Source organism: Sphaeramia orbicularis, chromosome 24 (assembly GCF_902148855.1).
Source record: "Sphaeramia orbicularis chromosome 24, fSphaOr1.1, whole genome shotgun sequence".
Lineage (NCBI taxonomy): Eukaryota > Metazoa > Chordata > Actinopteri > Kurtiformes > Apogonidae > Sphaeramia > Sphaeramia orbicularis.
The window spans coordinates 41,827,279-41,842,532 of record NC_043979.1 but is presented as its reverse complement, the minus strand read 5'-3'; the positions used below and the strand labels follow the sequence as shown (position 1 = coordinate 41,842,532).

The following is a 15,254-nucleotide window of genomic DNA, read 5'->3' as shown; positions in this document are numbered from 1 at the left end:
AAAATTACATAATGTCCACCGAAAAGGACATTAAAAAAAAAAAAAAAGTATCTGAAAAAACTTTCCAATTAAGGCAATTATTTAATATAAAATGGCAAAAATGTTTACTTACTGGGTGTCGGGAGGATGTCAAGAATTATAGGTTAACTATGAAGATGTAAGTTTCTGACATGTATGAAACAATGATAACAAAATTACATACATTCCATTGCAATAATTTTGTTTTAACTCCTTGAATTAAAGCTGAATCCACACTTCAGTCACATCGTTTCATTTCAGAGCCACTGTGGTGACAGAGGAGATATTATAAAATCTGTGTCACTGTCCAAATATATAAGGATCTGACTATATTACACATATATTTTGGATGGGCTTGACATAAGGTACATTTATAGGATAGTTGCAATTTCTAATAGGTTTCGTATGTTACTCATAGAAATCAATTTATACACATAAGTAACACACTTGGGAGTCGTCGTTTTGTGCTGTACTCCTGAATCACAACATATAAATATGATGTATTGAAGGTGAAAAACATTGTGTATATTTAAAGATACTACCCCCTAATATAATTATAAAATTAAAAAAATGCATAGAAAGTAGCACTTACCTTTAAGAATGCATGGTTATAATTAATATAGCTACTGTATTTTTTTTTTTTTTTTTTACCATTTTCAAATGTTTCTTTTGTCAGTTTTTAGACTAAATTTTTAGACCTTTTCAGAGTATTTTTTTGTCTGTTGCACATTAGTTAAAGGTAGGGTAGGAGATTCTGGAAAAACGGTTTGAACAAGCTACATTTTGAAAATACACAATTCAAAAATTCAAACCCCTTTCTTCAGACTTCCCCCCCAAGCCACGCCTCCAGAGTACTGAGCGCGCGATGCTTGTTTCTGAGGGTTCACATACAGTTCCAAACCCCCGTCTGAGAATGCGTGATTCGTGCACGAAGACGAGTGCGTGCAGATGGGGGAGGGACAAATGGCAGTTGAGTTTGACAGACACATCACCATCCAATCATTTCAGTGGGCCAGTTAAAATGATTGGATGGTGTTTTTTCAGTCCTGTTCATTCCACAGGTGACTAAAATGTTTTATTTTTGTGTTAGAGTATTTCATTATTCATTGGTTGTAATCGGGGTGTGAAGGAGATTTAAGCAATATAGTAAAAAAAAAAGCTTCAAGAAAATATCTCCTACCCCACCTTTAACAAGTATTTTCACTAATCGACAAAAATGAATTTCACACCACGGATCCGAGTAATTTCTGGGAAAACCTCCCATTTATTTACTACATTATCCTCATTATTTACATCAACGACATGGATAGCTCGCTTCACAAGAAAAAAATAACTCGGATGCAAATTTAAGAAAAACAGCAACATGACACACAATCACATTGAGGTGTCAGGGTAGAAACAATCAAAAAACCGTAACGAACACTTTGAAAACTCACACGAGCACCCTATTTTAGATCAGATATGAACAGGAAACACTGCTGTATCTGTGACTCACAAACGTCCTTTGGGAAACTGCTGCAATAAAATGAAGGAGCTGGAACAATTTTTGTAGTTTTTTTGTGTGTTTTGAGTCCAACTCGAGGCAAAAAGCAGCAAAATGTGTGTTGCAAATCGATTCTCGTTTGCATATTGATGACAAAGGAGTAGTTGTGTCTAAAGCGGGAGCAGACAGACGCGAGCAAGACGGCATTTATAAATATTGATGCATAGTTTGTATATTTGCTTGTCATTGCCAGTGTAATGTATGCACACAAACATAATGGCCGGAGAACTGAAAAACTGAATCTAAGGGGACATGCAAACTCAATGTACAGATGATGGAAGTGTTTTCTTCTGCGTTGTTTTATAAAGCGAGGCCTGTTCATTATAATTCAGAGCCAAGGGCAGTGGAAAAGGCAGAAAGACCGAGTGGTTTGTCAAATGTCAAAAGTCCAAATGTCACCGCTACAAATAGCAGCAAACTATTTATCACCGAAGCTGAAGAACTCCAGTTAGAAGCAAGTAAGAACTTCCCAAAGCATCACTTTATGGAGGAAATAGAGGGCTTTAAAAAGAGAAAGTAAAGTATTATTCCATATTTAGTGTGACAATGAAAGGATTTTTTGTAGTTGCTTGAATGCAGGTTATGGACTTGTATTATTTGTTGACTTAGCTGTCTTTTAGAATCCTTTTATTGTCAAAATAAATACAAATTAATACATCTGAAGTCTCTATGACCTCCGTAGATTAGTGCACTCTTCATTCTCGTAGCTAACGGATCTGTTTCCGTGAGTGTTTCAGGGCTGGTAATTCTGGTGGATGAACGACAACACGTCATCTTTGGACAGTTTCTCTCGATCCATTCGTGTCTGCGAATCGTGAACTATGACCCCGTCGACCCAGGCCCAGAAGAGTCGCTCTGAGTGGCAGACGCTGACGATACAAAAACAAATATTTACATTGATAATCATATTCTTTCATATCACACCATGTGCAACCACAATGTTAATATGTAAATAATACCTAATGTCTAAAAATCATGGGAGGGAATGCTTCTAGAACCCAAAAAAGAGTAAGTTTGAGGTGCTCTTTGGAAAAAGTGATTCATAAAGTGCATGAAAAACAGTATCTAATTTTATTTCTGTTTATATAAATACAAAATTTTTTATTTTTCTCTTTATATTTCATTTTTTTTTACTCATTTGTGGTTTTTCTACCTGTCTTTTTCTCTGCACTTCCTTATTGTATGTTGCTGCTGTAAACTGTGAAATTTCTCCACAGTGGGATAAATAAAAATCTTTCCTTTCCTCTTCTTTCCTTTCCTTTCCTTTCCTTTCCTTTCCTTTCCTTTCCTTTCCTTTCCTTTCCTTTCCTTTCCTTTCCTTTCCTTTCCTTTCCTTTCCTTTCCTTTCCTTTCCTTTCCTTTCCTTATCCATTTATTAGACTAATTATCAGACATTTAGTTATGAATTAGTCGTGGAAAAAATTATTAGACCATTAAAAGTCATCAAAAACAATGGTTATGCAATGAAGTACTAACTCCTGTGTGTATCATGTGACTAAAACAGACAGAAAAGAAAACATGGAATGCCTAAAAGCACTGTTTTTGTCAGTACAATGCCATAGCTACTGATGTAAGAACTGAAGTGATTTTGGTTATTATAAGAAAAAAAAACATGGAAAATGGATAGATATCAGCTCTGAAATTAAACTCTTATAAGCTATTTTTGTTGTTTTCATTATATTTTTCCAAACAAATCTACCTTTAGTTGTACCAGATATTAAAATGAACAAGATATGAAAGAAAACAAGGGGTGGTCTAATAATTTTTTCCGCAACTTAAGGTCAGATTTCTGTACTTACTGGAAGGGGGCAGCAGAGTTTGGTGGCATTTCATACGTGGACTCCTTAGTGATTTTATTAAAGAAGAATTTCATCTTAGAGTTCTTACTGTACGCCATCGTCCACGGCTCTAAAATACAAAGAGGAAGAAGGTGTTTTTAATTTTTTTATTTCGACTAAACAGACACAAATTACTTTACCCAGAGGCTCATTGAGGTTTTAAAATGATTAAAACAAATTAGCATCACAAATGACACTGACACTTAATGGAAAACGCACTAACCGTTGACTGTCTTAATGATGTAGAGGCCTGTGGGGAGGAAGTGTCGGTCGTCTCTGCCGGTATACGACAGACGTGGGACTCCTCCTGAACTCTTCGTTAGCTTCATCTCCAGCCTGGAATGATTAAATTAAGACCAGCCGTCGCCTTGACAAAAAGTCTCCATCATTATAAAATAATGAAAGCGACATTTTAACATCTTGTGTTGACTAATGAACAGTGGCTTTATGGTACCTGACGAAGATTTTCTCCATTTCCTCAAGTCTGTAAACTTCCTTCACTCTGTTTGGGGGAAAAGAAATCATACTGAAATGTCTTCGAAATGTTCTTTTATTCATCAATATAGCTGCAAAAACCTAAAATGCTACAAAGTCTCCCTCCTGTTGTGTCCCATGGGATCTCATTTTGGAAAAATATTGCACCACAGTCAATGATGAGTGTGATTTTTTGATTATGTTTGCATCACGCATCATTTACTCATGTTTGTCAATTTAATTATTTACAAGAAAAGGAAGCTGCAGTTTGTTGTAAAACTCGTCAAGTACCAAACTATGAATATATGTAAATAGACAGACTACACACCTGAAAGTTGCAGAACTGACTTTTAACTTTCTGTCACCAAAAGTCTGATCTGAGTTGAACCAGACATGTATTGATCTACACCTCTTTTAATACTTTTTCCCTGCACTCATTGAATGAGGTGAAATCTTTGGAGGTAGAATCAGTTTTAGGGTTGGTGGCAAGATTCAGTTTACATTTATGATTTTCTTGAGTGGAAAAATCATTGTTCTAATTTCAATAAAAAGAGTTAAAAAAAACAAAACAAAACGTGTATTTCATATCTAATGGGACTTAAAGTTACAAAAAAACATTGCAAAGTGCCATAATGTCCACATTTTTACAAACTCTTCCATTGTGAATATTTGTTGAATTAAATGCACGTTTTTGTTTTGCAGAACCTTTTATGCTGTTTCCATATTTACAACTGAGGCCTCTCCTCATATTCTCATGTCTTTGATGTTAACTTTTACAGTCTTCTATTTTAATTAGGAAAATGGATTCAAACACTATATATCATCAACTTAATTTTGTGTATGTTACATACAAAAAACACACAAAATGAAGTCTGTGAAAGGCAGGTGTGGTTCAAAATCATGTTCAACGTGGCTCATTCAGTCATCCTCTTTTTATACTTTTTCATCTAACTCTCATCGAAGGAGGTGAAATATGTTGAGGGAGCAGCCATTAAGGTATTGGTGATGAGATGCAGTTCACTTTTTTTTCTTGGAATGGAAAATATTACTTTATAAAGAAAAAGAACATATGTGTAGTTCATATCTAATGGGACATGAATTTACAAAAATATGTCAAGTGTCATAATGCCCACATTTTTACTTCCATTGTGAAACTTTGTTGAATTAAAAGCACATTTTGTCTGATTTCTCTGCTTCTTTTCATGTTTTTGAGGTCAACTTCTATACACTTCTTCAATTTTAATTAGGAAAATCAATTCACACATCATGTAACATAATATGTATTGGGTATTTTATGCATTTAAGGTCCTGACCATAAGTTAGGGAGAGGTAGGTGTAATTGATGTCATCATTCTAACAGGATTAATATATTATTTGACATTTTTGATATTTTTTCCGATATACGATCCCATTGGACACAGAGGAAGGGGCGGGACTTCACTTCTTTATTATACATATGAACTATTAAAACTATAAAAGTCAGAATCTGTCGCCAATAACTTTGTTGTCATGCACAGATGCAGCAACCACAACCATGAAAACACAAAACGTCAGTAAATATTGAGTGATTTTATTTGTGATTGATATGAGATTTTCATATGTTTTACCTGATGGGGTTCATGTCGGGTCTGCTGGGTTTGGCCACAGCCTTCACGAATTTCTCAGCCATCTGAATCCTGCACATAAAACAGGCATCATCTATTAACAGTGGAAATGATCAAAACACCTGATCAGCAGAGTAATGTAAAGGTAATAATGTACTGAGATTTCTAACTCCTGATGGATCATGTGACTTTACTAGCTGTAGGTGAGTTCAGCTCAGACATGATGATGGAAATCAGGGTTTCTGCAGGTATCAACAAATCTAATTTAATGCTTTTTAATGCCCTTTTTAACGCCACTTAAAACAGACTTTAACCAGGTTCTAAATAGTTCCTCCTCTAATCACTTCCGCTGAAATTTGCATTTTCCCATTTTTCCAACATTTGCTAATATTCCCTCTGCTCTTTCGCCACAGCATGAGCATGCTCACAGCACGTGGCATTCCAGGCATCCAGTGCTGCGACTTTGTGCATTGGCCACAAACAACAGCCAAATAAAGGGCTCTGTCAATAATCACACTACACTTTCAATCAAAATTATTAAATGTTTATAAAATCAAAATAAATTGTGAATAACAATGCTTTTTTCCATTAAGGGTATTTAATTTTTTAATGCCTCTGGACATCGAATTTAATGCTTTTTAATGCCATTTAAGGCCTTAATTTTCACTAAATCTATTTAATGACTTTTAATGCTTTTTAATGACCTGCAGAAACCCTGGAAATGTTTCATACCTTTGGTTGAAATGCTGGTCTCTTACATCAGTGCCATTCAGTATCAGTGCATCCATCACATGAACCGCATTAATTCTACGCTGAGCTTTACCCTGTAGACACAAATAGACACATATATACCAATATGTCTTATTTGTACTCTGACATTTTGCAATTCCATTTCACTCTGTTGTACATATATAATCTGTATAGTTCTTATTACTATTATAATTTTTTATTTGTATATTATTTGGGCTTTTTCCACTATCTTTAAGCAGGTTCATGGTTTTCTTGCACTTTATTCTGTTGCTGCCTTGACCGTTGCATTTTCCCATTGTGGGATCAATAAAGTCTAATCTAATCTAATCTAATCTAATCTAATCTAATCTAGAAAACAACAGGTTCAAGCAACAAATATGTCCCATCAAATATAGCAGAGCTTTACACTTTTATGTTTTGTATAAAAACTGAAATAACCCACCATTCAGCATTTCTAAACCAGTTCAATGTACTGGCTCCAGTTTTTTTTTCTCTTATCTTTCTAGTCCCTCCTCTCACCTCTCCCTTCAGTTCTTGGACGATTTCCACGCTCAGAAGTGTATCTCTTGGCAGCTCAAGCTTGAAATTCTCTAGTTTCCTCCAGCGTACGGGCATCTTTCCATCCCATGTGTATATCTGCGACTTCTACAGAGGTCAAAATGAAATAAAGACAACAAAAAAGATTAAAAGAGAGTAAAGTATGGGTTATGATGAAGGGAGCACTGAAGTCTGTCTGTCACTGGTGTTTTTGGTGAATGGATTTGTTTGTCAACTCTATTGTCATTCATTTTAGAGGGATCAATTTTCTCATAACGGAAGAACAGGAGCAACACATGACTCAAAACTAACACTCCTTCTTAAGACTCACCCCCAGTGCTAAAAGGAAGATCTGCTCACCACCTCCCACAATGCACCGGTGGTCCAGGATATGACGCAGCTTATCGAGGGTGGTGGAGTTGAGTGGCGTGAGTTTGCACTGAAATGAATCTACATCTGAGTTCTGCAGAGAGAAAGGAGTAGGAAGTTATGTATGTAGACAAATTTAGATGTTTACCACAATCAGACGTCCACCTAAATGCCTCATTTGCATGTGCAAATACATTGTAAATATGTAAATAATATTAAAATTCAAATCTAAATTTATATAAATACTAAAATAAACAGCAGATTTCTTTTTTCTTTTTATATTTTTAAGTTTCACAAGTGTATGTTTTCTGTCTTCCCTGCACTTTATTTTTGTATTTGCTGCCGTCAACTGTGAAATTTCCCCATAGTGGGATCAATAAAGTCTTATCTTATCTTATCTTATCTTATCTTATCTTATCAAAAAGTAGAAATATTGTTATAGCTTATGCTCAGTGCAAGAAGACATTTTAATTTACGGTCAGAGTAGATTTAACTGACCTTAATCAGTTCATAAAATTTTGACTTTGGGTCTGAGGAAGCAGGAGTGACTCTGGCCTTGTCTGGGACCTGGAAATGGACACAAAATGTATTCAGTAATAATACATTATTGTTTGTACAAAATGTTATTACTGATTGTAATAATGTTTAATATTTCTATTGATTCTGTCGACTTCTTACCCCCCAAAGTTTGAGACACTCCTTTCTTATGTCAGCTTGTCTTGGCTCTGAAAGGGTCCTAAACAAATTAAGAGAGTATACCCTTGAAATGTGGCTATAGTTAATTAAAAGTAAATGCACTCATGCAAATAAAGAAAGGGTACTTACGGATCTACAACGTAAGCATGAATCTTTGCCAAGGCCTTTATCTGGACTGCACAGAGGCTGCAGGAAGGAATCATTCAATCTCTGTTAGGTACTCTGATTGAAATGCAGTCAGTGAGGTTCTAGTGAAAATGGCGTGCCGCTACCTCTCATTGGAGTTGACCATGAACTGGTAGAAGTCAGTGTCGTCCTTGATGATGCTCAGGGGAACCACATCTGTAACGTCCGTGTCTGTGTTCCTCAGCTGGTTCAGTTTCAGGTTGACTTTGAACATGTATTCCCTAACGGCGTCTGAGCCAGGCTTCAGACCGCGGCACACTACGTACCTGAGGATGGAAATATGCAAGAGGGGGTTTACAGCTCTGCTCAATTTAATCTATTCTGGGTTAAAATACAAACTAAACCGACGACAAAAACAGAGTACAGGCTCACTTCAAGGTCAAATGAGGCTCAAAATGTTTCTAAAACTGGGAACTCCTGTTTCTATTTCCCAACATGGTTAGGGTCTAATAACATCATCTTTTAGCCTAAAAAAAAACAAAAAACTATTTCCTTTTAAGCATGTCCAAAGCCCTACCTCTCAGAGTTGGCCGGCCTGCTTGTGACAGGTTTGAAGATTGAGATCCTGTCAAAACAGAGGTAGAGCAGGTAGACCAAACCCACACTGAAGGGAGTAAACAGGTCAAAGGCCTTACAGACAAAGTGTCCACCTGTGGGAGACAAGGAGTGTCACAATAATCCTGTTAGGTGTAATTCTGAACCCTGACATAAACATACACACACGCTAGAGCTGCACAATATATTGTTTGAGCATCGTCGTCACAATGTACGTGTGCACAATAGTCACATCGCAGGTCCTGCAATGTAGGAGGCAAATGAAGTCAACGTGTCCGCATCTAATTTTAAGGGTACCTGCCACACATTGCGCACAGCGATCCACCAATTGCAATCATTCTTAATTAGTTTGCCGAAGCAGACCACGCCCCTGCACATGGAGTCGCTGGTAACTACATTGAAAAATGAGCAACGAACTAGAGGACATCACCAAAAACGAAGACTTGGTGACAAAAAGAAAAGCAACGTCAGTTATCTGGGATTATCTCGGCTAAAAGAAGGATGATATTCAAACATGTGTTCCGTGTCGACAGTGTCTTGCACCTGTTGCCACAACAAGAGGTAACACAACTAATTTGTTTGACCATTTATGTCGGCACCACACAGCTATTATATCCTCCTGAGTATTTTTTCATATCGCAATATATATAGCAGGGTTAAAAAAAAATCGCAATATCAGTTTTTTTCCCAATATTGTGCAGCCCTAACACACACACACGCACAAAATATATTCTGGGAAAAAACGGCGAGTTGACAGGGATTGAAGACCATCTCACTTGGACCTGCATACAGACGTCAGAGATAATTCTTCCATTCATGCACACACATACACACACACGCATACCTGTTCTGAGTGTAGATAATGCAGTGAGGAATTGACAGAGCAGCAGCTGTTTGCTCAGAATCTCCTGGATGTTTTCTTGGCCTTCCACAGAGAAACCCTGACATTCACAGACAGACACCGTCATCAAAACCAAAAGATTCAACAGCTAAACAGACAGCTGGAAATCTTGGTTAAACCCATAAATAGTGGTTCTGTAATTCCCTGACCTTAAATGTGAAATTGCATTCGGTTTGAAGTGTAAATTTCTGAATTTTTCCACCTCTGATGTTTCATCGGATACAGATAACACTGCACTATACTAAAAAAAAATATATATATATATATGATAGAGACGCACCCCATCTGCCATAAGGAAGTGCAGCCCTCTTCTCTCTGTACTCTCCAGCACAAAGTTGCGGAAAGCAGTCACGTTTTCTGGCCGAGTAATGTCTCCATCTCCGTCCACACCACCCTCACCTGGGACACACAGAGGTTATATTTTCAGCAGCTCATCCATCACCTCAAAGACGACCTGTTTCTCCGAGTGTGATGCGCATGTTTAGTGTTTTGCGAGCGTACCATAGTAGGGCTCAAACAGCTCACTCGGTGCTGCAAAAAAGTCTTCCAGTTTGAAGTCACAGGGTCCTTTCAGTGTCATGCCAAAGCCTTTGGCGTGCCAGCGTCTTTTCCACAATATGTACTCTGAAAAGCCTCCGGGCCCTGCACAGACGTCACCAAAGTACAGAAGCTCACCTTCACGATCCTTTGTCAGAGGTTTCTAGATAATGAGAGAAGGAAAAGGCATCAGTATGTGCCACCTGTTTATACATGCGACAAATATCAGCAGTTACATCTACCAACTCACCCCTTGTGAGTCCTTTGGGTTTGTGAACATATTATCAAAGCAATGGTCAAGGTTGGCCATTTTCATAGCTGCTCTAAAGGCAAAGAACACACAATACGACTTTGAGCTGTGTTAGGTTCTACACATGAAACACAGGTCATTAGGACATCTAACATTAAAAGTAAACAGCTGCTAAAATGGAGAAAAGAATTATGCACAATTATTATTTGTCCAATTTTAGCAGCTCCCAAAGGACTGACCTGTTGAGGAAGATTCCTCCTCTGATTGTTTCGTACGGGTTAGAACGTGTCCGCGCTCTCCTCATCTCTTCACCTTCCAGGTCATCAAATACTGTCTGAAAGTAAAACATATCAAGGAGTTATTCATCTTGGAAATAAATATATATGAACAAAATTAAATCAGGTATTTGGTTCTGGACTGATGCGGCCACCTGCTTGTTTTGTATGTTATGTTTAGCAAATAAGGCAGAATTTTCTGTAATTGAAAGGAAATTGATTCATGTCTGAAACTTGAACCAGGTTCAAGAATTTATATGAAGAATAAAAACCAGACGATGACTTACTTTGCACCTCAGAAGAGTGTGCAGGAGGTCTTCAGTGCAAAACTCTGTCTCATCCTCGATCTTAAGTTTCCTCTGTAAATAATCAAAAAGTAAGACATTAAAAGGTGCAACTGTTAACATTTGTGTTTATGTGAAATCAAGAATCCCCGTTAGCATCATGAAATACTTGGAAGGTGCTCTTTACATATATATATATATATATATATATATATATATATATATATATATATATATATATATATATATATATACACACACACACACACACATATATATATATATAAATATATATATGTATATAAAAAGGGAGTAACAGACAATTTCTTGACTTATGTTAAATATTTAACCTTACACAGGGTGAACATTGTGTTCAGCATTATTTATGAGTACCTCTCCCAGAGTCATCCAGTCCTTCAGCTCATCTGCATCTGGTGTCTCTGTAGTGCATTCTGGGAACCAGTCTACCTTCTCTATAGCACTGGGCTGGCAAACAAATAAACAGAACAATGGATGTTAGAAGAAAATCCTCCACATGCAATTAAAAAAATATATTATCAAAAAACCATTTGAAACTACAAAGGATGATCAGTACTCTGTACCTCAGGTTCATCACGCCAGTCAACATTCAGTTCCCCCTGGAAACCCTGCAATGTCAGACCAAGACCCCTCCTTCCTCTCTGTGTTGAAGCCTCCACAATCTCTTTACGGCCCTGGCCAAACTTACCCAGGCCCTCGCCCTCACGGAAACCCATTTTGGCCTGATGGACAAAAATGTGTAAGGAAACAAATGGAAGTGAGACATAATTATATGATAGAGAATGTGTTTTGTGAATAATTATTATTAAACCTTACCATGAGCTTCTGTGACACACTGTTATACATGGAGAACTTGGACGTTTGTGAGGAGACATCACTGTCCTGGCTATTAAAGGATATGGAGGGCATGGAGAAACCAGGTCTGTGATCTTCTTGATCACTGAGGGAGTCATTTTGGCTGGAGTCTGTAGAGGACAAATACAGCGACAACCCATTCATGCAAAAACATCAATGAATGCAAACGAACAAAACTCAGTAGAAAGTTTCACTGTCTGACTCAACACTGATCACAAGGATTGTAATTATTACCAATTTCAGAGTATTACAATCCTTTTATAAATGCAGTTGTTAAATTTCAGAAAACTGCAGTCATATGACCTCTTTGACGTTGTGACTTGCTTGGAAAAATCCTCAGTAAAAATCGTAATAAGCTGTAGGTCAGATTTCATTCGATGTGAAACTTGCATGTTTAATACTGAACTACAACAGCACAATATAAAAGACAAAAAAAATTCTGAAACCACCCCAAAATTAAGTCTCCTTATACTTAGTTTCATGAAAATTAACCTGGTTGTTTTTTTGTTTTTTTTTTTACATGGTTTTGCTGACACACAAACGGCAACAAAAACATAACTATCATATCCATGGTAAAGTGATTGTGTTTGAGAAAACCACAAACTCCTTGATCAACTTGTAAACAGACTGGCTGCATACTGGAGCTGCCACCAGTTAATGAAGCAGATTTTCCTAAATGATATCATGGAAACAAATTTAATTCTCCTTCTTCACATAATGACCGATCTGTGAGTACTGAAGAGGGATGATAGAATTTAATTTGTTTTGGGAAAAATCCTCTGTCACACTGTATCCTGTCTCAGGTTGTGACAGTAAAATATTCACTTGAGCAAGTGTCAATGAGATGTTCACCCATTCTTCACTTGGAATATGCTGTAGCTGAGCTCTGACACTGTGGCTTTCAGGGTCTAACATTGAGATATTTCCACACTGTTTTAAAATTTGCAACAGTATAGTGTACATTGCAATTTTGTATTTCTGTGATATTTTCTATGTTTAATATGTTGAAAATTATTCTATTTCTGATGCACTTTCCAAAGAGATGTGTGATGACCTAAATAAGTGCAATAAACAAAATTTAGCCAAAATAAAGAACAGACAAACCATTTATAATGTAACCTTTCTAAGGCGAACTTAGCACATAGCATACCTTGTCTAGATAGTGACTCTTCATCTGAACTGCTGTCATCACGCCGCTTCTTCACCCCTAGCAAAGGTGACAGCGGTGGATCACTTCTTCTCTTCATTATGGCTGGAACAGAGCAGACGTAACCATTCAGAAGGGTAAATGTAATGCAATGGATGGATTTTTCTAAGTAGAGTGAACTGCGCAGTAGAATCTACAACATGCAAGTTTGTAATTCAGTATAAAATACAAAGGAACCTCACTATAGTTCAATGACAAAATGTTTTTAATATGACAACATCACAAACACCTTCATTCCAATGATCTTTCCTGCCATAATTATCGACCAACAAATTCTCAATTTACAGAATAAATAAGTAATCATTTTTAAATGTAAGTAATGTATTTTTTATGAGCTCTATTTGAGGCCCAGTGCAAGGTTACAAACATACATGCAAAATTGATGTCCTCACAAACTGTAAACAGTACCCTCAATGTGCATCAGTATGACGATTGGAAAAGCGTGGATCAGCTTTCCTCACAAATGTTTGGTGTTAAACTGAACGAAGTACATGTAGTGCAAAGTGCAGCCGTTCAGAATGATAACAGAGGATTAAATGTGAAACACTGCAGACTCACTCAGGCATCAAAATATAATACTGCGGTGCAGGTGGTGGGTACAAAGATTTGCGTTAATTTCCCGCATAAATGTATAAATAATTTAATAATTTTTGGGACTGAATAAAACAACAGTTTCGTCCATTCTTACTGGACAACTGCAGTGTCAGCTACCACAAACAACCTGAGAAAACTAACAGCATAGAATTACCTTTAAGTTATGTACCAATTAGCAGCAGCAGCAGGCTAGTAAAGCCGAGTAAAGCCGGCCCATACCAGTCTCCAAGATATAGTGTAAAGAAGACACAATAAGTAAACAAACTTCACCGGTGTGTGTCACTTATGTCAAAGTGTGTGTTTTCGGTGAAAGAAACGACGCTGCGAAGAAACTGCGCAGCTGTAGCAGACTTAGCTGTTAGCTTGCTACGTTAGCCAGCTAGTTTTTACCAGCTCAGAAGGACAACTTCACTCTTCTGTTGCAAAGCAGCATCGACAGAGAGTTATTTCCATATAAAAAAAATGTTAATTCCCCCGGAAGATTTTTATTTACATGGACACGTTCGCTGTAAATTCACTCTCTTTGAAAGTTTACATTAGCCCGCGTTCTGTTACGGAGCTTCACGGGGCCCGTCTGTACTTTCAGGCGCACACTGATGACGCAATGTGTCATAACGGCTATCTACATAAGCGCCTGTATGTCTCCCCCAGACGTAAAGCAGTATGGAATTCAACTTTTTCTAAAATTGAGTGGTCAAAAGCATGGCCATTATCGTATAAATACTGTGTTGCAAACAAAATTAGAATTTTACATCTCAAAATTTTATATAACTTATATCCCTCCAACGCTATTTTGTGTCGATTTTATGATGTGGAAGAAATATGTAACTTTTGTCAATCTGAATCTGAATCTACTTTACACTTATTCTTTTTATGTGAACATTCTTCAAATTTTTGGTCCAAAATTGAAAATTATATCATATCTAAAAGTAACAATAAAATAAATATAACTTCCCAAAATGTAATTACTTATTTTAAACATGATACTAACAATCAGAATTTATTGTAAATTTATTCATATTATTTGGAAAATTTCATATACATAAAAAAACAAATATACTAAAACACATCCAAATTTTAAAATCTACCTATTAGAATTTGAAAATTATATTAAATCTTTAGAATTAATTTATAATAAAATAAAAAAAAAAAAAGCACTAACACATTGGCTATTTATAAACAATTTTTCAATACTGACTGAACTCTCTGTTGCATTTATTTATTTATATTTGTCAGATGTATTATTTATTTACTTATTTACTTATTTATTTATTTGTATTTTATGCTTTGTATTTTTAAATCTATGCACTATTTTCTTAAACTTATATGTTCAAATGCTTTTTCTCTTTTGACATCTTGATGTTTTTTTTAAATTTTGTACTTTATACTCAAATGTTGTTAGTAAAGTTGTTTTAAAAAATAAGCACCTGTATGTTTTTAGATTGTTATTTCTATATTTTAATTGTTATACTTAATGCCATTATTGTACATTGTTTTTATTTATAACCAAGAAAACCAAGATAATATTGGCTGCAATTTTATCTACATTCTGGCCAAAATCGCAGTAAAGAAAAAAAAAACAAAAACAAAGAAGCAATCTTAATATCATCATCATAACTACAGCTATTCAAAGTTGCTTTACTGGCACAATCATTAAATTCATGCACCCTAGAAAAAGATTTATTTAAACAAGGTAACCCTTAACCCATGTTGTTTTGTTGCACAATTAAGTGATTAGATTA

The 15,254-nt window shown here is 36.2% G+C and overlaps 1 protein-coding gene across 5 annotated transcripts; it reads right to left on the bottom strand.

The window, feature by feature from the left end:
- Positions 1-1,259: 1,259 nt before the first annotated feature.
- On the bottom strand, positions 1,260-14,092 carry cmtr1 (cap methyltransferase 1). Of its 5 annotated transcripts, none has more exons than XM_030128667.1 (24): positions 13,667-14,092; positions 12,862-12,963; positions 11,673-11,821; positions 11,420-11,578; positions 11,211-11,303; positions 10,817-10,892; positions 10,498-10,588; positions 10,259-10,331; positions 9,973-10,171; positions 9,752-9,870; positions 9,415-9,511; positions 8,533-8,665; positions 8,102-8,281; positions 7,959-8,015; positions 7,812-7,869; positions 7,632-7,700; positions 7,096-7,227; positions 6,747-6,872; positions 6,210-6,301; positions 5,481-5,549; positions 3,854-3,901; positions 3,623-3,735; positions 3,361-3,469; positions 1,260-2,430 (listed from the first exon to the last, which is right to left on the bottom strand). In XM_030128667.1, exons 2-24 carry the CDS (start codon positions 12,956-12,958, stop codon positions 2,295-2,297), a joined length of 2,475 nt encoding a protein of 824 aa, XP_029984527.1. In that variant the 5' UTR covers positions 12,959-12,963; positions 13,667-14,092; the 3' UTR covers positions 1,260-2,294. The 5 variants fall into 5 exon arrangements, with proteins under 5 accessions (XP_029984527.1, XP_029984523.1, XP_029984524.1 ...); XM_030128663.1 differs by having other exon boundaries at positions 10,498-10,592; positions 10,821-10,892; XM_030128664.1 differs by having other exon boundaries at positions 10,498-10,592; positions 10,821-10,892; positions 12,862-12,968; positions 13,673-14,092.
- Positions 14,093-15,254: the final 1,162 nt, after the last annotated feature.